This window comes from Chlorocebus sabaeus, chromosome 10 (assembly GCF_047675955.1).
Source record: "Chlorocebus sabaeus isolate Y175 chromosome 10, mChlSab1.0.hap1, whole genome shotgun sequence".
Taxonomy (NCBI): Eukaryota; Metazoa; Chordata; class Mammalia; order Primates; family Cercopithecidae; genus Chlorocebus; species Chlorocebus sabaeus.
The window spans coordinates 112,393,367-112,418,790 of NC_132913.1; the positions used below are offsets into that span (position 1 = coordinate 112,393,367).

The window sequence follows — 25,424 nt, forward strand, 5'->3', positions numbered from 1 at the left end:
CCAGTAGCTGAGACTACAGGTGCGCACCACTATGCCTGGCTAATTTTCACTTTTTTTATTTTTATTTTTGTAGAGACGGGGTCTCACCATGTTGCCCAGGATGGTTTCCAGCTCCTGGACTCAAGGGATCTGCCTGTCTCGGCTTCCCAAAATGCTGGGATTACAGGCATGAGCTACTGCACCTGGCCTACATTTGACATTTTTAATTCCTTTAGAGTTCCTTTCTTCAAGTTGCTTATTTTATGCTATTCACTCTGTTAGAAGATAAACACTAAATCAACTATATTGAAGTTTTGGAGTAGAATATTAAGAACCATGCCTAAATTGGGCTTTGGGGATTATTGCTGAGTTTAAATTATCTGAGATAACTTTGTTTCCTATTTGGATGGATAATTTACGGATACATGGTGTTACTTGCTTGGTTTCCAGGGAATGTTACATATTGTAATATACTGGGAACATTAGACATTTTTCTCTCTAATTCAAAAAATATTCTATATTATGGCCATTATTAATAATTTTTTATACAAAAATGCAAGATATTCCTCTTTTTCATTTTCCACTAGAGTCTCCATTGCTTTCTTGACTTTTTAAAAAATACTTTAAGTCTGATGGAGAGTAGAGTAACATGGCTCAAAATTAAGCTTATAATTAAGTAAAACGTAAATAATAAGATCTGAATTGGCTTCATCATACTTTGCATGTGACAAAACCACTCCCTGTTCCATCTGTGTAGTAAACTCACAGTCCCACTATGATCACTGCTTTGTGACATAATAAAATACAGTGGGCCGGCCACAGTGGCTCATGCCTGTCATCCTAGCCCTTTGGGAGGCTGAGGTGGGCAGATCAACTGAGGTCAAGAGTTCGAGATCAGCCTGGCCAACATGGCAAAACACCATCTCTATAAATGTATACACACACACACACACACACATATACATACACACACACACACACACACACACACACAAAATAGCCGCGTGTGGTGGTGGGCACCTGTAATCCCAGCTACTCGGGAGGCTGAGTCAGGAGAATCACTCGAACCTGGGAGGCAGAGGTAGCAATGAGCCAAGATCATGCACTACAGCCAAGGCATCAACAGCAAAACTCCGTTTCAATAAATAATAATAACATGAACCCTTAGCTGATCTAAGAAGCTTTTTGTTTATTTGTTTGTTTTATTGGTAAGTTTCTGGAATGTAGGCTTGGGTTCCCTGTAGCAGTAATCACATGGCTACTAGATTAGTAATGTCCTATAGTTAGATAGGTCCCCAAATACTAAGGTAATGTTCACATCCAATTTATGAGACTGCGAATTCATTCAGGTCGGGTTACAAAAATTACTAAATCATGTATACAATGCCTGGAGAGCTCTTGTTATAAAATGATGTTGACTTTTTACTAAATAAGACAACGGGCTGAATCATGCTCTTGGAACCATGTGGTAAATCTAAAACATTATTTTACAATATGTGCAGTTATTGCACATCTAATGTCTTGTGCAGGTTACACAAGGTATAGGAAAGGGAATGCATGTATAATGCATGCCTATAATGTGCTATTGATCTTAGTTGTATTTTATTATAATACTGGAGTAGTTGTCTGAAAAAGTGCAAGGACAGCCAGGCGCAGTGGCTCATACTTATAATCCCAGCACTTCGGGAGGCTGAGGCAAGCGGATCACCTGAGGTCGGGAGTTCGAGATCAGCCTGACCAACATGGAGAAAGCCCGTCTCTACTAAAAATGCAAAAAAAAAAAAAAAAAAAAAAAAAAAAATTAGCTGTGCATGGTGGCACATGCCTGCAATCCCAGCTACTCGAGAGGCGGAGGCAGGAGAAAAGCTTGAACCCGGGAGGCGGAGGTTGCGGTGAGCCAAGACGGCACCACTGTACTGCAGCCTGGGCAGCAAGAGTGAAACTCCATCTAAAAAAAAAAAGTGCAAGGACTCCACAAGTTTCCACTTTAAAAACTGTGGCACTTCTTCTCATTTTAGATCTCTTTAATGTGTCTCCACTGAAGCAAAAATGAATTGATCAAATAAGAAGAAAACTGTAAATAATCATATTTGGTAAGGGTTTTAATATGGTTACAAAGAATTTTTTCTTTTCTGAGAATCAGATGCTTTCAGACCACTACAAATTGTCTTGACCACAAGAGACTTCCTGTTCTCTTTTATAAAACCCTGGTCAACAATTAGTATAGCTCAATAGCATAAAACGGATCTGAAACTACAGTGGAACTTAGCTGAGCTTCTCCTTTGGCGGTAGGATTTCATAAGGAGCCTATCTATTGTCCAGAGATCAGGCATGTGGAAATAAAAACTGTCCTGAAATGATGCATGCAGGCCTGTGTTTATAGTTTCAGGTCCATGAGATTCAGACATCCTCCCTTGCAGCCCTGTCACTTTCTGGTTCCTTGTAGCCTGCAGTGTGTGGTCTCGGGGGTTTTGTAACGGCCACCAATCTGCTGGCTACACTGGCTACAGAAGACTTCATTCCAAGCACATCAGGACCATCTCTCAGTTGGCCAAAGATCACTGTAAAAGTCTAAAAAAGGGCTGCTTATCCTATCTTGGGGCTGAGAAAAGCTTCCTCTGACAGTATTGTATCTTCTACCTGTTCGAAAAGGAGGACAAAATGATGGTGTTTAAAGTAATCAATCAGCCTAAGCTTGGGGAGTTATAAGCCTCACAACAAGGACCATTAACTAAAATTTCATGATTAATGACCCTCAGCATGTGTTTAAAACTGATTTTAATCTAAATTTCTCAGACACTGAGATTGCTGTTTATTCTATTAGAGAATGTCCTTAGATTACATTAGTTGCTTGAAAAACGTCTTTTACCACATTCAGAAGAGTATTGTGATTTTATCTTACTTGTTGTTTAAATACGTGAGAATATTACTTTAGTACCTGACTTGTGCTTTAAAGGGAAGGCGTTTCTTGTTTTGCTGGGGTTAAACTGTATGGCAAATACACAAATAATGAACAGTTGTCTATTACTGGATGGTCGTCATTCCAGCCAAGTTAAGCGAGAGGACACAGTGTCATAGTATTTTGGTATATAGTAGTGATAGAAGTCTGTAAGAAGAAGTTCAAGGTGTTTTACTCTTGGACTGACAAACTAGTCACTTCACTTCTTTTTAGTGACTTATTTTCCAGGCTCCAAAATGTGTCTCATCTCCTCTAAAGAGGTGAGGACCAAACATTCTACATATGGGAAGGTGTGAGCATTACTAGAAACGAGTTGCTCCAACAATATAAAGACACCTACTGCACCAGGACCTCCCCCTGGCAAAGACTCTGAGGTCCGTGGTCTGAGTTTACCATCCAAGAAAGCCTGGTAAAGAGGGCTGCCCGCTGCGAGGCCTGCAGACATGGTCTAGGGAAGGGAAATGGACTGAAGAGCGGCCCAGCACTGCCAGCTCTCACCGGCTCCATCCCACCTGGCTGCCCGCATTTGTCCTTCAGGACCAGCCTCATTCCTGCCCAGGGCATTTGCCTATGCTCCTCTGCCTCTCCAAAAGTCTTTTTCTTTCCTCTTCTTTCAAAATCTCAGGTTTTGTATAGGTGCCAGTTCCTTTTGAAAAGCTTTCTAATTCATCCAACACATATTTCTCTTCCCTAAATGCTATTATTTACTCTGTAGCACACATGAAGTCTGCAGCTTACCTTTAGGCCCAAAAGTTATGCTGCTGATGAATTCAGCCAGTCATTTTACCTGTGTGTTTTATTGTTTATAAGCAAGCCACATTACGTCTGCTTTGGGAGTAAAATATAACAACTGTAAAATAAGTTTTGCCATGTTCCTTATTACTCCTTTGCTATGTCCCATTAATTCCTTTAGAGAATAAAGTGCTTGTATCCAGATATATGTTTTCATTATTCTTTTGTATCCTTCCTGTGATTACATACGCCACCTCTACCCTAATACATAGAACGGCTTCAAAAAAATATCTAATTGAAATATAATTGATATGTCATAAAATTTATCCTTTAAAAGTATAGAATTAAGTGGTTTTTGGTATATTCACGGAGTTGTGCAACCATTACCAAGATTTAATTACAGAACATTTTCATCATGCCCAAAAGAAACCCCATATCCACTCGCATTCACTTCTCATTTCCCCATCTCCCCAGCCCATGGCAACCACTAATCTCCTTTCTGTCTCTATGGATTTGCCTATTTTGAACATTTCATATATGTGGACTATGTGGTCTTTTGTGACTGGCTTCTTTCACTTAATACAATGTATTCAAGGTTGATCTAAATTGTAGCATGTATCAACATTTCATTCCTTTTTATGGCTGAATGATAATAACATTCCATTTTATGGATATACCACATTCTGTTTATCCATTCATCAGCTGATGGATTATTTGGGTTATTTTCATTTTGGGGCTATTATCAATAATGCTTCTATGAACATTTGTATCCACGTCTCGTGTGGACATACATTCTTAGCACAATCAAACACAGACCAGGGTCTCCACACACATTCTTACTGAAATGAAATAAGCAACTAGAACTGTTTCACTACAGTACTTATTTTCTAATGGCATCACTCACTGTGGGATTCAGGAAGTTAATATTTCCCCCAACTTGTGTGCCTTCTTTTTCTAAGAAGCATCTGGCCAAAAGCATGCTGTTTAGACAGAAACTAATAGTAAAAGTCAAGGTGCTTATGTTAGATTTCTGTCCTTCCAGTTGCTCTATTTCCTTGAACAGCAGCCTTTCCAAATCTTAACTTCATTAGCTTGTAAATGAGAGGAATATTATAACATAGAAAGAATCTAACGGCAAAGACTATTACTTAGCTTTCAAATTGCAATTACAATGTTCTTACATGAACACCAGGAGCCATTTAAAAGCCTGCTTTTCAGGCTCAAAAGCCACAGATTTTTTTTAAGAGGTTGAGATTCTTATAAAATGTTAACCTTTGTCTCAGAAAAAAAAAAAAAAAAAGAAAGAAAACTCATGACCTTACTGATTTGCAATTTAAAACATTTCAAGTCTTTCTGCTTCCTCTCTAGAATGACCCTTGTGGTTTTGTCTAGAAGTCCCCATATACCATCTGCTTTGCTTTTCATTGCTGAAGACATGCTATGAAAAGAACAAGCCATTGGTATATCATGATATCCATGATTCCTGAGTTTTAATAGTAAGGCAGTGAAAAGTGCAGAATGTCCTGGAGTGCCCTGGGACACAATTCTGACCTACTAATATGAAGATGGAATTTGAAAAGATAATGAGACTCGGGTGATTGTAGTCATGTGACATAGACTACAATCTTTTGACTTTGAAAATCACACTGCCCAGTGTTGAAAGTGTGACTGTTCAAGTGTAAGTTCTGCTTCTTATTCATATTGGTGTCCTGGATATATACAGCTTAGATCACCAAAGTTGGTCCATGAAGGTAAGATGAAATAAGAGTTTTACTGGTGTGGACAATATTGAAGTATAGTTGATAGGCGGTCTTCCTACACAGTGTACAGTCTCACCAGCTTTCAGACATCATAACTTTCTTAATATGGTTTTGTATTTCCCAGAAATGATCCCATCTCAGGCTTTCTACATCTTCTGCTCAGGAAGAAACTCATTTCTGACTTTCTCAACTTTTTTCCTGCTATTTTGCATCAGCCTCTTCTTAAACGGAATCATTTAACAATATGATTCAGTGTGTCCTTGAAACCATTTTTCTTAGCACTTGCTTTCTTTTCTTACTTTCTTTGCCTGCTTTACTGAGTCACACACTTTGGTGACTAAGTTCTTTATTTTTTGTTTTGTTCTAAAGTTTCGATTACTACCAGCTTGAAAAAGAAAGATGAACAAAAGTAGCAAATACAATTATTGAAGCAGTATAAGTTTTTGCAATTAATGGTTTAATAAATACATCAATACTGCTTATTTTAGTGAATCATCAGGACACATGTAGTGCAGAAGTTCATGCTGCTCAGTCCCAGAACCCACATACCAGGAGGACTGGCTTCTACCTGGTGTGCCAAAATAAAGGAAAGTGTTTCTGTGTCAGGCCCTTAACCTGGAAGAAAATTATTTTAATTCCATGTTTGATAATCTATTGAATGTCCATGAACAAGACATTGTGTTGGGTACTTGAAGTACAGATGTGAACTGATTTGTCCCTTGCCTAGTAACAGAAAGGAAGTGAATGAGTAAGTGAAGAAGTACACGAAAGTGTTAGAGGGCTGGGTGCAGTGGCTCATGCCTGTAATCCCAGCACTTTGAGAGGCCAACTTTGAGACTGCAGTGACTTGCCACTATACTCCAGCCTGGGTAACAAAGCGAGACTCCATCTCTTTAAAAAAAGTGTTAAAAGGAGAAAACTAAGCTTTGTTGATATCAGCTAGGAGCCAGGCACTATGTTGGAAGGAATGGGCCTCTTTAAAAAGAAAATCGTGTTCTTAGTGCTCTTTTTTAAGGTGATCTGTTGAGTTGAGTTGTGCCAAAGAGGGAAGTATTTTCCTCACCATCAAGCAAAGTCAATTACTTCAGCCTCTTTATTCTCAAGAATTTTGTTTCAGAATAGCCTTTGGTTCCTCAAGGTAGTCAAAGGATCAACATTATGTTATAAAATAGCAATCTAGATGTTTCTGAAAGATAATTCCTGAAATAAATATTTATTTTCCATCTGCTTTGTGCCAAGTTCTGCTTTAGTTGCTGAAAATCTTTCAGTGATCAAGACAGAAGACGCCTCTGTCCTGCTAGAGGCTACCGTCTAACAGCAAGAAACAAGTGACAGAGGAGTGAAAAAGCAAACCAGGATATTTCCCAGTGGTGTTAAGTGTTAGCAAGAGAAGCGGGCGGGGTAATGTTATAAAGTAACTGGGTGTGAGGGCAGCGTAGCTCGGAAGTCAGGGATGCTTCTTTGTAGAGGTGACATTTAAACTGAGTTGTGGCTGAAAAAAAGGAACCAGCTATACAGAGAGTGTAAAGGCCCTACAGAGGGGATGAGCTTGGCAAGCTGGGGGAACAGAAAGAATGCTTGATGTCTGTGCAGTGACTGAGGAAAGCAGGCTAGATGAGAGCTCAGAGATCATGGGGAACCAGATGACAGGGGTTATGGGAGGAGCTGGATTTGACTCTTAAGGCAATGAGAAGACGCTGAGAAGTTTTAGCCAGAGGCATGGCGTTATCTAATTTGTGTTCCTAACAGCTTCCATTGAGTACTGTGTGTGAACGAATCAAAGCAGAGCAAAGAAGAAAGCAGGAGGACCAGTTACAAAGCCACTTCTTGGAGGGGAGGTGTGGTCCAGGCAAATGAGGGTATTTGGCGGTTGGGACAGCAGAGTGAAGAGAGAAAAACTTTTAATATATACAGTCACAATGTAAGAATACTGCCCCGGTGAAAAGTAATCTTTCCGGTGTACTAGATACCAGACGAAGTCTCTGATTCTTAGTATTTCTTAACCAGAAGCATTCTAAGTCAACTTGCTTTTTCATCCATAAAAGGGCATGAGCTCCTTAAACACAGCGCTTTTGCTTTTCTTGTCAGTCTCACTAGTCTAGGAAGTGCTGTTCTATATTCAGCAGCTCGTGGGTGCTGAATAAATATTGATTAAACAAACTGAGTAATGAATCATGTGTGCTGCAAGTGTGGGTGCTTGGTAGCGTGGAAACATACGAGTGAGCTGGATTCTCCAATCTGCAGGGCAGAAACTGGATGAAAGACGTTTAGAGGTGGGGGTGGGAAGCTTGGAGCTGCCCCTCTCCTTCCATCCCGGGATGCCTTGGGATTGGGGTGGTCATTCTATTACCACTTCACATTGGCTCAGTGGAGATCGACCCCACACACCCCAGAGGAGCCTCACCCACTGCTCAAGGGAGAGCTGAGGAAATGACATGCTTGCCGACTGCACGGACACTTCCTGTTGGTGCACCACATCCCTAAAATGTGACATAGGCTGTGGGTGAAGCAGGTAACATCAGAGATTTACAGACACGCCCATATTCCACAAAGAGCGTAAGGATAAAAATCAAAAACGCATGCAGTTGTACGGTATGTCAGCCAACTTTTTCTGTAAAGCATCGAAGAATAAATCTTTTCCGGCTGAATGTCTGTGTTGCCACTACTGCAACTCTGTTGCAACCCTGCCTTTGCATCATGAACACAGCCACTGACAAGAGGTCAAGGAATGGTGTCCGTGTTCAATAAAACTTTCTTTATGGATATCAGAATTTGAATTTCAGATAATTTTAATGTGTTTGGAAATGTCTTTTTTCCTTAAGCTATTTTAACAACATTAAAACCATTCTTAGCTCATGGGACATAAAAAATAGGCAGCAGGTCACCCAAGGGCCACCTTAGTGCCAAGTTTGCCAAGCTGTACTCTGTAGAGCAGGAAAAATGAGGAACAATCTCCACATATTATTCAAAAATGGGTAATTTTATGTAGAGATAATATCTAATACTATCCTTTCGTTTGTCAGTTGCTTAATGCAAATTAAAATTTAGCCATTTGGAGGATGCGACATTTGCTGATAGTAAGGATTAGGTGGCATTGAAAATCTCTTGGGCAGAGATTAATTGTGAACGATTCTTTGGACCACACTCCCCACTTCCTCCAGGTCCTGTTTTATGTTTTCCACACAGAGCCCAGATGAACTTTTGATATTTAGGAATCCACACTCAGTCATTTGTTTTCCTTCTTGAAACACTCCTGTGACTTGCCCTTGCCTGTAGTTAGAATAAGATGTAAATGCCTTATCCTGTCCAGCCATACTAATCTCCAGTCTTGGAGCTCTTCAGGGCCTTTGCACCAGCTACCCCTTTGGGCTGAAACACACCTTCCCCAGCATGGCTGATCCTTCTTGAGAACTCAGAACTCAGCTTAAATGTCACCTTCTTAGAGAGGCTCGTCCATGGTCACCTAGACCAACGCAGTTCTTACCCTACTCAGATTCTATCATCAGATTCTGCCTGGTTTTATTTTCCTCATAGAACTGGTCTCTATCTGAATTATCTGGCAAATTAATTGGTTTACCGTTTTCTTTGGAATAAGTAAACCTTCAATAAGTAAACCCACCAAAAGATAAGCTCCCTTAGAACCCCAGGTGATTTCTGTCTAATCACTGCTGTCTCCATTCATCGAATAATGCCCAGTATTTGGTATTATACATCATGTATTTGCTGAATGAATACAGGAAGGAAATGGTTTGGGGTGTGTTATAGAATAGTATGTTTGGAACTGTGCTGGTCTTTTACCCCAGTTGGGGATGCGGGTGACTGTGTATGATGGGCCGGGATGGGGTGGGAGAGAGTAGGCTATGGCTTTGAGAAATGGGCAAGGACCACATCTTGAAGCAGGCATTGGGTCATGCTGAGGTGACTGCACTTCATTTTGAAGGCAGTCGGGGAGCCACAGAAGGGTTTTAAGCAGCCATGGAATAAAATAGTTAAGTGTATTTATTGGAATGTTCACATTGGAAAAATAAAGAGTTATTCTTGTATTCTCCATTACACTGCTAAGGACGGTAAAGATCAAGGAGTAAACAGACACATTCCTCAATTTAAATGAGCATGGAAAGATGCCAAAACAATCCAAACTCACTGCAAACTTTACAGTCCATCTACCTGCATCCTCTACTTTCTTTTTGAGCTAGGAGGCCTTGAAGTAGCATTTGACATATTTTTGAAGGACATAACCAGGAGAAAAGATGCTCCTGGATTCATGATTTTTGGTGTTGTTTGACATAAAGAGGCCGTTCAAGGCTGGGCGTGGTGGCTCACCCCTGTAATCCCAGCACTCTGGGAGGCCGAAATGAGTGGATCACTTGAGGTCATGAGTTCGAGACCAGCGTGGCCAACATGGTAAAACCCCATCTCTACTAAAATTACAAAAATTAGCTGGGTGTGGTGGCATGCACCTGCAATCCCAGCTACTTGGGAGGATGAGGCAGGAGAATCACCTGAATCTGGGAGGTGGAGGTTGCAGCGAGCCAAGATTGCGGCACTGCATTCCAGCCTGGGTGACAGAGAGACACTTGGTTAAAAAAAGAAAGAAAGGAAGAAAGAAAGAAGAAAGAAATTAAGAAAGAAATTAAGAAAGAAAGAAAGAAAAAGAAGGAGAAAGAAAGAAAGAGAGAGAAAGAAAGAAAAAAAGAAAGAAAGAGAAAGAAAGAAAAAAAGAGAAACTGTTCATCAGGTTAATCTTCAGTCTGAAAAATGAAAATGAGGATGTGGAATTTTAAAAAATGTGGTTTAACTTTATGCTTGCAGTTCAACTTCCAGTGGCCTGGTCCAACCACGGAAATGAGATTTCTGCACGAGATAAGTCTCTCTCAAAATGTGCCAGCACTCAAGTGGAAGCCGTTTAAAATTTTGAAAAACATTGGAAGAGTTTCTTTCTTCCTATTTACAAATCTATCTCCTTTCTTCCATGATTCTTCATACTTGAAACAGAAAATCATTAACTTCCATATACCTTCTTTTTCATGAATCCATGGAGGAAGGTGAAAAAAAAACACCCCTTTAAAAGCCAGAAGCCAGACCTGCCCTCAAAGTAAGAGAGAAAATGGAAGTTGGAGGCTGTTTGAGGAATGTGTGGGCACTGAGACCCATGCTCCTGATAGAGGTCTGCATGGATAATGGCTGTTTCACAGGGGTACCCTTCAGCTGCCTTTTCATTTGCTTTAAGATGTTGAAGTTTGTGATGTCTGAGACTACCTTTCTTTTAGGAAGAGACAGGAAAATCTACTAACTACCCATTGAGATCTCTGTTTGCATAGTTAGATAACAATTTAAAAATCTTTAAGACCACAGAGTAACAGTATGTTATGTTTGGAACATGTGGGTGCTCACCATCCAGAACTTTGTGTTTGTTTCCAACATGAATTTCCTTTTCATTCATTATCTCTACTATCCTCAGAGGCTGTCTATGTGGCAGTGTGCATCTAAAGGGGACTATCTCAGACCTCAAATCTCTCCATGAAGATGTTCTAGCCGACCTTTCTTTGCCCCCAAGTGTCAGTATCTCCTTATGAAAGGCAAACCAAGATTAAGGGTGATTTTTAAGAACTGCATCTTTTGTGCTAATAGAGTCCTGTCTTTGCCATTGGTTGGTTTCAGTTGCTTGGAAGCTTTCGGTTAGAAATGGCTGAGGGAGGAAGTGCTCTGTGAGTCCAGGTAAGGCAGTGGTCAGAAACCCGGACATTGACAGGCACATGAGTACCAGCTGGAACCAGGCTGTGTCCTGGGCCTCCTCCCAGTCCCCAGTGGCCACTGACTCACTAAGCTTCTGATCTTTCAACTTGAGGGGGCCCTGGGGTACTTTCTATTATTGGATGTGAACTCCTGTGGCAGAGACTGAGATGTAGGGTGGCCACAGGGAGGGCTGGACTCCCTGAATCTACAGAGAAAGACAACGACCCAATCTGGAGGGCCCTCCTGAATCTAGATGGCTTGAGAAGAGAAGACTTACTGAAAAGTCATCACTGGGGAAGAACAGGAGATCTTGAAGAGGATCATTCCGGTAGGTCTTTTCAAGTTCTTCAATGACAGTCTCATAATCCAAAGGCTCGAGAAGCCTAGGCTTTTCTTGCTGTAGGAAAAGAAAATATGGTATTAATCACTGACATATACCATCTCCGTTTTCTATGCCTGGTTGGATTTCATCTCTTAGTTATCATTGAGGCTTTGACACCGCACACAATCCTTCCAGTGCAGTCACAGAGACTCCAGGAATGTAGGGCAAAGCCACGTAACTATTATTTCCAGATTTGAAATAATATGAGAAAATCCTAAAATACCTGATATCTCCCTCAGAAATGCAAACTGTTCTTATTAAATCCCCAAGGTTCACGACACCCCGCCCTATCACATCCTCAGAATAGATGTTTATGTAAATTTTTGTCAACAGGAAGAAAGGCCTTCTGCTTACTTGCTATGGTATTATGATAATTATCATCATTTCTTCTGAATTAGATACTTCCTTGTGAGTTCTGCTTGGGTCAGTTTGAAAATGTTGGCACCTTGCTAGCAATCAAAGTATCACAGGCAGTAGAGGTTGTCATGAACACATGGATCCTGTGTCAGGATTAATTGCTTGGCTCTGAGCCTCTTTGTCTCTACAGAGACAAGCTAGGTCATTTTCTAATAGAACTGAATGACAGGACTATTATGGATGCAGTGTGGTGAAAACGGATAAGTCTGAAAAAATAGCTCGATAATCACATTGCATTAGATTCCTAAAGCCAAGAGGGAATGCGCTCCCTTCAAAGAAGCCTCCCGTAGTGCCAAAAATAAAAATAGAGGGAGAAATGTGACTGTTTCATTATAGGGTTGATGTGTTTGCTCCATTTGTGTTTCACTATAGGGTTGATGTGTTTGCTCCAGTTGTACAGAACTCATATGGTGAGAAAAATGGACCCACTCCTGCTGCAAAACACAACAAAATCCAAAACAGAAAACCAAAAACACAATCTGAGTCCTCTAACCCTTTTGATGAAGCATTTATGCAACCTAAGTGAAAAGCGGTGGTCCTCTGGGTTATTTTGGGACTCCTAGAGATTTGAGTGGTTCTTATGAAATTTGAACACTAAAGTGATCTCATAAGTGAAAAAATTATTATTTTTCTTTTTCACATAAGTGACATCAACAGATACCTTCCCACCCAAACTCTTCCTTCCCCACACTCACACGTGCCACCCTTCCTCATTCTGCAAAGCACACAGATAGCTTTGACTCCTAAGGCTTTTTTTGGAAGAGCTCTTCTGATAAAGCCCTAGAAACTTTCACTGACATTTTAATAAATGCTAATGGGCTTCTCAAAGTAGCAGTCAATATATATTTTGATAATTTTCCAAATATAAAAAAATAAAACAAAATGTGAACATAGTGGGCCAATGGCAAAGATCATCATGTACTCTCTACATTAGAAAAAAAAAAACCCCAGCTCACTTCACAAATGCTTAAGGAAACTAAGGGTAATGCCAGGTGAATATTCTATCTAGAAGGTCCTTCCAGAAAGGTGGCTAGTTTAGTAAAAAAGAAATACCCCACACAATATTTGGAGAAAAGAAATTCAGTTGATCAACATATTTAATGAAAGAGCTGTTTCATTGAGTATTTTGAGGCAGAAAATACAGAGATGCTATGGCAAGTCTTGGGTGGTGAAAAAAAGTCTTTCTGGAATCGCTACCTTTTGATATTATTCTATTTAGACTTATTTTAAGTTCCAATTCCTTATTTCCCAGGCAAAGGTTAATTCCAAAGATTATAGATTGACAGCTCAAAAGGCAAATGCATGTTTCAGATGTTTGGTTTGCCACCCACATTTATTTTCTTTTTAATTGGCTTGTCTTTAAGTCATGGTATTTCACTCCAGTTCAGCTGTAGGCCTCAGTAGTCTTTATCTTACCCTGCAGCATATTACTTTTATATTACCAACTGCCCCCACAGGCCTTCAAGTCTGAAACAGTTGGCTTATTCTGAAACCTGTTTTTCCCCGCTATTGAGTGTGTAGGTATCAAATGTAGCAAACGAAACAAAATGTACAGTAAAACCCTTTCAGGAAGCTCTTACATCTGCCTTAGCTTTGGTTGGTTGTTTATGTCCCTAAGAGTTCTTCAGCTGAAGTATATGATGCCCTTTGGTACTTAGAGCAATAGCCCATGATGTGGCTAATAACACTTTTATCTTCTCCCTCCTCACACCAAAATGAGTAGGGATATGAGAGTGTGGTTTTAGTGTGTATTGTCATTCATAGGTTTAAAGGCAAATGACATATGGATGTTTTGAGAGGGCTTCTGTAATCAGGTTCTCATTATCTTTTAAATTTTATCACCCATTAGTCCCAAAATCCAGCATTATTTAAGGCGTTGGAGACAAGAAGATCTTTCAAAGAAGATCTTTTACTGGGACCCCAATGTTACCTAAAATCAATCCCACCTAAATTGGTACAACAGGCAAATCAGAGTTCCCAAGTCACAAGTTATGAATAAAACCACAGAGAAACTAAATCCTAACTCTCCTTAATATACCCAAATAAAACATATGGCCTGCAAGCATCTGAAGGCATAATTTCAGGTATTCATTTCAGGCTATGACATCAATTAATGAATGATATTTATTAGTCCTTTCCTGTTTAGGATATTGCACTGGGGTTATTTTGACATGGGACTGCAAAATCCAGTAGGTCTACTTCATGTAATTTACTAAGTTTTGGCCTCTGGAGGAATAGATTGGTGAAGTTCAATCTTCCCAGTGTATTTGTTGATCATTGTGTAATATTCAAGATATTCAATGCATCACAACTTTGGGGACATAAAGTTTAAAAAGAAATAGCAATGATATATTCCATAGTGTCTAGAGCCTGGGATTAGGCCAAAGTTGTCATAGATGCTTTACGTATCTGTAATGGCGAGAATCCGGGCTATATAACCAGTAGTTCTCTCTGGAGCAAGGGAGCTGCCTGCTCGGTGTAAAGAGACAGATGTATACAAGGATGGTGGGATCAGTTAATTTCTCGCTACTGCTCCTTGCAGAGACATTGAGTGAAACTGGTGACTGAGCAGCATTGATTTACAGCTTTAACAAGGGTTGGGTTGTCTCTCTTGAATTTAATGTGCTTGTTTCTTTTGGAAATGCACCAACGGGGATAAGGTATGTGCCAAGATTACTCTGAATTGGCTTGGATTTTTATAGTGCTTTTTACTCTTTCTCTCTTTCTCTCAAATGAGTAATGAATTTCATTAGCTGTTCTAAAGTCAGTCTGCATGGGAAAAGACACCCACCAGTACCTGTTATTATGCATCAGGGCTGGTGTTGCACCACAGTGGTAAGAGGCCCTATTCTTCTTACAGAGAATTAAGAGATTTGTTTGATCTAGTTCCCCAAATCCACAGCTTTCCTCCAAATCAACTTCACGGCAGAAGAATAGGCTCCTGTCACAAAAACAAATGCTTGCTTCCCATCTACCTGATTTCACTACTGAATGCCAAGATGATTATCTAAGCCCCAAGGTGGTAAAACAGTCATCTTTGTAATAGTCTGGGCTACCCAGGGCATCTCAATTGGTTTGAAACAAGCAAGAACAAAGTATTCCACTACAAATATCTGAATTATTTTCATCACTATAATTCAAGACCAAATGGATGAAGAAATGACATTGAAGAAAATAAGCATTTGAAGTATGTAACACTGAAAATTACATGGCTAAATTACCAACCTTCATATTCCTCCAGAATGGAAGTACAATCTAACTGAAACATCAGCTAGACTACCCAGCCTTATTTTGGAAGAATCCAAAGTATAAAGGAGAGTGTGAGTATAGGTTTTCTATGTTAAGATGCAACAGAGAGTTTAACATATACCCTAACGCCAGAATTCCTGGGATTCCAGTTTTGGCATTGCCACTTATGAGCTGTGGAACTTCAGGCATGGTCATTAAAATCCCCATGCATTAATTTCTCCATCTGTAAAATGGTTTAGTAGGTGCTGCCTCACAGGATTAAATGAGATAATACTTTTTAAACACCTAGAAAAGCCCACACCTATAATCCTCATTACCCAAGTGTTAATAGATAAAGGCTATGAGTTTTTAATGTTCACTAGTCAGGGATTTAAAGCATTAGTATTGTAAATTTAATGTCTACAAAGAGCAAATAGTAGTCACTCAATAAATATTTGCTAAATAAGTAAATTTATATTATGTCATCCAGATCCAAGAATTCCTTTTCTGGGATTCTATCTTAAAGAAATAAGCACACATATAACCCAAGATTTACACAAGGATGTCTTTACAATATTATCTTTATAACAAGATGGAGAAAATATAGTCACCCTAATCCAAAGGTATAAGGGAGAAAGGTAGGCTAGTGGAGGTTATACCCAATGAGTGAAGACTCCAGACTCCAGAGCTGCTGTTCCAAACAAACGGTTTATCTTTTTCAGAGACCTGTGTATGGTGGAGATAGGCTTAATGCTGTGATGCGCTTTGGGAAGGACATTGGAACTAGGATAGGGGTTGGCATAAATCCGTGAGTAACTATTAGTACATGCTATAAATAATGGTGCAGTGCATGCCATAAATTTACTGAACGCTTCAATTCTTCAGCAAAGTTAGTGAACTCACAACATTTTGCATATTAATTGGCTTTTCTTTTTGGAAAACACCAAGTGGCTGGAGTTCATGATCAAGATGGCAAGCATTGGTACAAAAGGAAAGATAAAGAAAGGGCACTTGCTACCTGAGAAGGAAAGAGGTTTAGGTTACCTTGACAGCGATTCATAGCTATTATGACACTAGAGTTTGAGCTCAGAATAGCTATATCTCTAAGGGATAGTAAGGGCACAAACTAGCTAAAAATGGGAAACAGTAAATCATCACAGATAAGAAATAATTAGGAAATTATGGTACATTCATCCTAAGAAACAACACATACCCATTAAAACTAAATTTTTTAAAGTTTGTAATAAAAAGCAAAATTGCTTATGTATTATTGTTCAATAAAGTGGTAATAAATATAATACAACAGAATAATCACACAAGATTTAAGAAATTTAAAGAGAAAAGATTAGAGATATGGATCCTAATATTATCAGTTATAATATTTAGGATTTTGCCATTTTGATTTTTCTGCATTCTCCAAATTTCTACAATGAACATGTATTGCTTTCCTCATGGTGAGAAAATGAACTTGGTTTCTCAAAACTATCATGTGTTCATGGAAACACTGGGGAGTTATTTGATTTTAAAATTGTTTACCCTTTGAAAATCCACCAGAGAGGGAGCCTAGAAAAATCACAGTGAGACTTCCCATAGAAGTTCAACCACTAACAGTTTCAAGTAATTAAGAAAAGATACACAAAACCCGGGGAAAGGAGAACAGGGAAAATAATTACAGATTATATATGTGGTTCTAGAAGCTAATGTCAGCAAAAAGGAGATGTGCAATTAGCAATTTAATAACCAAAATATTTTTCACCTCTGTAGGGAACCATCAACATCTGGTAACTTAAATACTCATGTGTATTGGTCATTGTCACAAAGCATTAGAAATCAGAATCTCTAGTTGGAAGTTCAGGATCTCTTTCCTACCAGCTATGTAACTTCGACAAGTCATTTGCAACAGCCGATATTGGGATGAATGGGAAAAGGGCAGTGTTGCTGCAAAGATCAAGTAGATAAAGTATGAAAAGTGGTAAGTGAACCACTGAATATCAGACAAATGTAGATTTTTTTTTTATTTGAAGACGATTGAAAATTACCCTACATGTTTTACCCAAGAAATGTATGCCAATCAGCTAATCAAAGCAACTACAATGAATTCTTCATGTACCAGGAATTGTCCTCTATGCTTTCATACTTATTATTTAAATTTTCTTAAAATAAAACTCGGAAAATTAATGATTCTATTGGAGGCAAAAAACGTAGTCATAAGGAAGAGTACTCAAATAAAAAAAGGACAGCTTCTCTTTCCAGCATCTCCTGAGTGAAGTCAGGCTACTCTGTACCTCACAGGAAAAAGGAAAGCAATCTACCTGATTATGCATATCAGCAAATGAAAGTGACTTTGAAATTCTACCTTTGTTTTCCTTGAGAAATGGCCTAGAAAATATTTTCATGTATTTATACTTGCAGATCAAAAGAGAAGGATTACATTTAGGATTGGTTTAATATTAAACTCATTAGCTTTGCAAATAGTAAAATCTAAAGAACAATCAATGTTGCAGATACTTTGAATATCTTTCTGTAGCTCTGACCTACACAGATACAAGGTGAGCTTGTCGGTACTGGGGAGCTCATCAGGAAAAGGACTGATGGAACGAGGAAGAGACAACATCTCTGTGGCAAATCCCTCGTGACTGAGGACCGCATCTTTGGGATCTACATTCTGAGTGTAATTAGGGAGCCATGTCTTGGTTATTCACCATTGGGGTTGCTCTAGTTTTGTCCACCTGAAGTAGTTATTCTTGGTTCTCTTTTTCAGAAAACCTAGTCTTTCCAAGAAACACTATGAAAAGAGCGTTCCCCACTTCCTTTGAGAAGTTTTATGTTCTTTCTGTGACACGTGGTAGATCCTGTGATGCCATTTGGAACTCCCTCTTCCTCAGCCAGCGCTGTTGTTCCCATGTATCTGAACCTTTATTCTATTGTCAATATTCATAACAGAATTAATCCTATATCTGAATGGCTTCTTTAGTTTTCAAAACTATTCATACTGATTAAGGACACAGAAAAACTAACACAAAATAGATATTTAGTTTGGTACCAATAGAGTAGGCTCTATTAGAGCGCCACATGCTAATTATTTTTCAGTTTTCTTCACATCTTGACATACGGACAAGCAAATCACTTACAGTGATGATTCATGGCGTCTTTTGAGAGACCCTCCAAAAATTTCAATCTTGAAATATCCAAAACAAATGAGAAGCAACATAGCTTCTAACTAATGTCAGTGTTATATCCAGATAACTGATTAGATTTCTTAGAAGAAATAGAAGATCTAAATGACACATGGATTCTTTAGGCCTTAACTTAATCCAGGACCCTTTGACCTTAATGTAATTGGAATGAAGCCAACTTCCATGCCACTTGTGTTTAAAACAAATGAGAAGATCGGAGAAAGTCCATACAGCTGGATCCACGGCCGCAGCTGTCAGCCTGGGTCATGTAACAGATTTAATTTAGCTTTTCATCAGAGGGAGTTCCCCTGGAGAACCTCTCAAATGTTTGAGCTTCAGAAAACAAGGCTACTTTTTCCTACCAAAAAGGAAACGATTAAGTAAAGAATAAGCCATCTGATACTAACCCTTTAACCTTCTGTCTGTCTTGAACCACGCAGTTTCATGAAAATGGAAAAACACCAGTCAAATCAAAGTTAACAACTGTGCAGCTGGGCAAACTCAGATTAAGCTGAATTTGGAAATGGTTCCCTTGGTAACAAAGACGGACACAGATCTCACAAGAAATCAATCAGCAGTAACTCTTGGAATGTCTTAGTCCATTTCAGTGACATAAAGCAGGTGAAAGTCGGTAAAGTATAAAATGTTTTGCACATATAAGGGATGACTGTATTGTTACATTCAACACACATATTATAGTTAGAAAAATCAGAATTTTCTATTTTGTTAACCCTTAATTTCATTAGGGCAAGAAAGGACACAAATGAGCTTTACAGAATTTGTGATGTAAGGTGCACTTTCAAACTAAATTTGGATCGTTGAAGTCTTATTTTCTTTTTAAAGAAATCTGACCATGTATATCTCTTATGAGCATGTTAAAATTCACATATTTTTGTACAGCAAAGAAACATAAAATTTAAAAGTGGCTGCTTCTCTGTATTTGTAAAGAAGTAGAAAATATCCAAGAAGATATAAATCAAACTAAATTACATGTCTCATTTAGTTTTCTAGAAACACTTGGATGATAATAAATATCATTAAAAATACATCACAACCCAATTACAAGGCTGCCTGACACAAGGGAAATTAATGCCTTGGAGTAAACTGTGGAGAATTTTAGATTCATTTATATGAAGCCTGTGATGAGAGCTGTCACCAGGTTAACCTCAGATACTATCTTATTAGTTTAATAATCACAAAAACATTCACTCACAGGTCAAGTGTTGTACACGCACACACATGTCACACATACAAATGTAAATAGTTTTGTCAACAACAGGCATTTTATAATTTCAATATGTCTTCCCATAATGACAGACCATTTTTTTATTTCCTTTCCTACCTGTGGCTACTTGAAGTTGAATACGCATAGTGGATATTCGTTGTCTTTTGGCCTATGTAGCACTCATCCTACTTTCTTTTAGTACTAGCATGTTAATTTCCTTTTGGGGACTTACTTCTTTCCACATTCCCATAAGAAGCAGCCTTGGTGGATCTGACTAATTAAAGGATCCTGATTTTCTGGCATCAAGGGTGCGTGACCCATTAAATTCTTTCCTGCCGGACTCTGAATCTTGAGTGGAAGGATGCAAAAGTAGATAAAAGGATTGGAATTGTTTCATTTCTGGGGCTACACTCCCACAAGACTTTCCATTAGTTCCAGTCATCAAGATCACCCATTTCCCACTGTCCTGAGCTTCTCTAAGTCCATTCCTGGTTCTTTTCTGAGCCCATCTCTCCACCTTTCCTTCTGTCCCCTTCTCTGGACTGTGTGTGTTCATTGGAGTAGGTTTCTAGTGCTTGCAACTAGAGGAATCTAACGAGATATAATACAAGGAATGGTGCTGAAAATAAGGGACTATTATTTCCTCAATGGTTATGTTTATTTGGATTTGAATGGTCTTAAAGGAGGACCTCTTTTAGCCAATGACTCCTGTCTTTGAGGTGTGGAAATTTAGGTTTGGTAAACTCCTGAATTACCAACGCAACCCAAGATTGTCTAATTCTGTGAAAAGTACATCAGGTATCAAGCATCCCAAAAATGGGGGCTTAAGAACCTTCCTGCTTCTCCAGGGAGACACATTCAGTGCAGCCCCGATCTCTAATTTTCCATTAAGCCTTTCTCATTCAACCCGTCACTCTCCTATAACACCAGAACATCTGGAAGCCAAAAGATGAGTTTAAGACCCCATTTACCTTCAGTGACGACAGTCACATACTATAATTTTGCTCTCTGTAGGAGGTGTCTGGTTGTGTTGGAAGTTCTGGCAAACCCCTGTAATAGACAACAGATCAGACATACCTAAGCTAGCAATGGTTTAGGTATGTCTCATCTGTTGTCTATTATAGGGGTTTCACCTTTCTTCCTCCCCCCATTTTCATCGTACAAGTCACATTTACTATATTTATTAGAGTAAAACTAATTCATATGTGTTTTCTTGTAGAAATAACAGTCACACCAAATAATTGATAATAATGGTAACAATATGCACTACCATTTTAAAATAAATTACCCTGTAAATGCCAATAATGGTTATTGTTTTTCTACTACCACTATCATAATCAATGGCAAAAACCATAATCGGTATGTAATATCTTCTCTCACTGAATACCCACATCAACCCTGGAAAAGATCACTGCTGCCTTTTTCTTTTTTTTTTTTTTTGATGAGGAAGCTTGGATTTTGAAGACTTCAGCAACTTGGCTGCAAGTTGACAGGAGAATTGATATTCTAACCAGCTCAGTTTGAAGCCTGTAGTCCACTCCACTCCACTCCACCAGCAAAGAACTTAGCCTTGCAGAACAGAGAACAGAAAACAGAAATGCTTTTTCTTCACTCCCTGTTGGGAGGATTCTGGAATAGAGCTGTGATTTGGCGTACTATTTCTGCTCCTGAGTTTCTGCAGCAAACGCAAGAGAAGGCTGGGGCTGGTATAATAAAGTCACTGGGCACCTCAGGGGAACAAAGTGGTAGGGAAAGAGGACCAGGCCAGGCCTGGTGGCTCGGGCCAGGTGTGGTAGCTCACGCCTGTAATCCCAGAACATTGGAAGGCCAAGACAGGTGGACCACTTGAGGTCAGGAGTGCGAGACCAGCCTGGCCAACATGGTGAAAGCCCATCTCTACTAAAAATACAAAAATTAGCCAGGGGTGGTGGCATGTGCCTGCAATCCCAGCTACTCAAGGGACTGAGGCAGGAGAATCGCTTGAACCCAGGAGGCAGCAGTTGCAGTGAGCTGAGATCTTGTCACTATAATCCAGCCTGGGCAACAGAGTGAGCCTCCATCTCGAAAAAAAAAAAAAAAAAAATTAATAGGAGGGAAAGAAAATGAAAAGGTAGCTTCAAGGAACCATACAATGAATGTTATTAGTGCGTATGTCAACATCCACAATGAAAATTGCCACCAATTGAGGGAATCTTTAAAATAAAAATGTTTTGTACCGCTGCCACCTTCCAGGAAATAAAGGGTTGCTGGGATCATGACCCTCCTTACTATCCCTGTTGGAACTCCTCTTTTCTAACAAACAGTCCTGCCTATGCTCAGAAGCTTGGCTCACTTCTGATTTAACACTTCTCCCTCCCTTCACAGTCAGTTGCTAGGGAAAGGAAGACCATTCTTAGTTAAATTACAGGTAACCCTCCCACTTCCATTTTGGAAGCAGCTTCTCTGCAGCTCCCTGGTACATGAGCTAACTGTTCCCGTTGCAGCCCACACCCAGGTCCTCTCATCTGTGTTCACCTGGATTCTCAGGTGGACCAAGTTTCAATGCTCACTTCTCCATTTCTTGAATTCACATCCCCTGGTTACTCCTGCTTCTTCGCATTCTTCAACCTGTCCATATACAACATTAATTCCTGCTTTCCTTTGTGTTTCAACCCTGATTCAGCCTTGTTTCATTGTTCCTAGAACCAAAATCCTGGCTCCTGGAACCCCATCCATTGCTTCTTTCAGTTAATTGGCTTGTTTCACAATAGCCTAAATAAGCAACGCCCTATGAATGGTTGTACAAAACAAAGAGATAGCACCTAACGAAGCACAGATCACCAATAAGGGAGGCTCCTCACATTAACATGGAAGATTCAAGAAGAAAAAACTGACTTGAATGATAATAGTACAATATGATATAAAATAATGTATATTAGAGATATGTTAAAGCTATTCAGATTAGATCCTCTACATAGAGTTTTCATTTTTATTTTCCTGTTAAAGTGCTAATAGGTACTTTAAAGATGAGAGGATGAATTTTCATGGGTATCCAGTTTTCCAAATACTTTGAAACCCTGCAGATTAATGACCCGTAAACCAGTAACAACTTAAAAACAACAAATCATATTTATTTAAATACATTCCTATATTTTTATGACTGTGCAGATGATTGATATAGTAATTCAACTTAATTCTGTTTTTAATCTTTCTAAATTAGGACACACAAGTTAGGAAGGAAATGATTTCTTTATTGACTTCCTTTGTACCAGAGATCATACTGAAGAATTTTAGTATAAAAAATAATAAAATAAAAATAGAAAGGCAGTTAAAAAGAAAACCATCAGCGGCAGACCACCACACACATTTCAAAAATTAAGGGAAGTAGTTCTGCTTGATGATCTAACACGTCAGGTTCACCCTTTCCTTAAGCTTTTCTCATAACACAATTTTAGTCTCTCAATTGTATGTTGTTTGTGATAGGTGGCATTTCTCAGACAACACATTTGAAAATTAGATTAATAAGGGAAACTTTCAAAACAACTAAAAATTCTACATAAAATATACAGCTTCAAATAGCATTTTAAAAAACCCCCAGAATATACAGAATAGTCAATCTGGGTCAAGAGGGTATAAAATTTGGGTTGCATAATTCTTAGGAAGTCACAGAGCTCTGGATAGGTATTCGAGATTACTGTAAAATTAAACCATTTCTAAATGTTCTTTAGATTAAGAAATGACTTGAGTTCAAGATCTACATAATCATTACAAAAACAGATATGATAAGTATATGCAAAAATCACTTTTTTCCTCTTTCACTACAATTTATGAGTACATCCAAAATTTAAAAGAAGTTACTGCTTTCTTCCTTAACTTTAGGTCTCATCTTCACTTGTTGGGCATTTTGTCAACTGAATTGTTCCTTCCCTTATCACTATTTGAATGAATAGGCTCCGAAGCCAGTCTAGGGATCTTGATGTGTATATGTGTGTGTGTGTGTGTGTGTGTGTGTGTGTGTGTATATGTGTGTGTATATATATATTTTTTGAGATGGAGTCTTGCTCTGTCACCCAGGCTGGAGTGCAGTAGCACGATCTCGGCTCACTGCAACCTCTGCCTCCTGCGTTCAAGTGATTCTCCTGCCTCAGCCTCCTGAGTAGCTGGGACTACAGGTACGTGCCACCATACCCGGCTAATTTTTTGTATTTTTAGTCAAGATGGGGTATCACCATGTTAGTCAGGATGGTCTCCATCTCCTGACCTTGTGATCTGGCTGCCTCGGCCTCTTGAAGTGCTGGGATTACAGGCATGAGCCATCACGCCTGGCCGGTTTAGATTTTAGAAAGCTTAGATGAATGCACTGGGCACAGTACAATCAGGCTGTGAGTGGGTTTCAGCTAAACTGGGCTTTGGCTGGGTAGAGAAAAACCCTGCTGTTTCTGAAATAAACTGTATCAACATATAGAAAGATCTGGGACCTCAAGCTCTCAGCTTAATGCAGTTCAGAAGTCTCTCTCCTGGGTGGTTCTGTTATCAAAGAAAGATTCCCAGGAGAAAAGCGTGACCTGTAGTCCAGTGACTTCAATTGCTAAAGTGACTAGAAAGATAATTTCAGTGTCCCTTTTCCCTTGTCCTTGGAAATAGAAATATTTTACTTAGTTTTAGTAATACTACACGACACTTGTAACTTTGGCAACACTTGTAACCTGGTTTGAACAGTGTTCAAACCATGTTCAGAATGCACAGTACCAAACTGTATTCTAATAAACAGTCTTAACACAGGGTAGGTATTATTATGAGCATTTTACAGAAGAGGAAACTGAGGTTCACAGTGATTTAAGTAACTTGCCCAAGGTCGTATAGATGGCAGGTGAGAGCGGCAGGGAGAATGACTCCCCTCAAGATACCTATTTCAAATCCTAGTGCTCTAATTACTCGTTTCACTTTCTTGCATTCCAAAATGAAAAGTACATCTCAGGATAATACTTAAGGATGGATCAAACAATCCCACACTCAATACAAGAGACAACCTGTGAAAGTAGATATGCCTATCTTAGGCAGACCAAAAGCAGGCAACTGTAGCAGGAACGTCCCCAGTGCCTTCTGTCCTCGAAGAAAGCTAATCACTGTATGAATGATCTTAATTAAATTTGAATGCATTGCTAACTGAATGCTGTGGGAAAATACCGCGTCCTTACTGGCTGCTCTTCCCATAGTACTCAGTAGCAATACGTTCAAATTCAATTAAGATAATTCATAGAGTGATTAGTTTCATTATATGGTGAGACTCTGGGGACTGTCCTCTTGCCAACCCTGTATGTGTGGTCTGGGTAAGATAGACATGTTCTTCTGTGCATTGTGTCTTTTAGTGGACACAAGAAGTAACTCTCAGGGTGACATAATCCACGGTACTTCTAAATTTCATTGAGATAAAAACAGTAGGGAAATTATGTTTTGGGGACAAGACTAAAGTTAAAAATAATCTCAAACCAGGCAATATTTTGAAACAGTTATCCTCCTTAACAGGCTGACGAGGCTCTTTGTAGGGAAGACATATCTGACCAGTGGGGAGGAAGTGGTTAGGTCCAGGCTCTCATTTCTGACCAATGGGGAGAAAGAGGTCAGGTCCAGGACTCTGCATACTCCAGCTATGAAATACCCAGTGGAAAAATTAGAGCTACATTAATGGGAACAAGGCTAGGGGCTCAACTGCATGGCAGACACACACTCCTGAGATAGAAACGGAACAAACAACAACACAGTACCAACCCTCTGAGCAGACCTCTAATAAACTCTATTCGTATCAAGTTACTGTCAACTAATTGTTAGTATAAAGAGGGCCTCTTTTCAT

The 25,424-nt window shown here is 39.2% G+C and overlaps 1 protein-coding gene across 9 annotated transcripts in view; it reads right to left on the reverse strand.

Annotated features, from left to right (window-relative positions):
* Positions 1–25,424, reverse strand: part of DOCK10 (dedicator of cytokinesis 10) — a 275,677-nt gene that overhangs the window by 153,583 nt on the left and 96,670 nt on the right. For all 9 annotated transcript variants that reach the window (XM_073020109.1, XM_073020107.1, XM_073020108.1 and 6 more), the window contains exon 2: positions 11,444–11,563. In XM_073020109.1, coding sequence (XP_072876210.1) covers positions 11,444–11,563 — 120 coding nt within the window. The remainder of the gene's footprint in view (positions 1–11,443; positions 11,564–25,424) is intronic.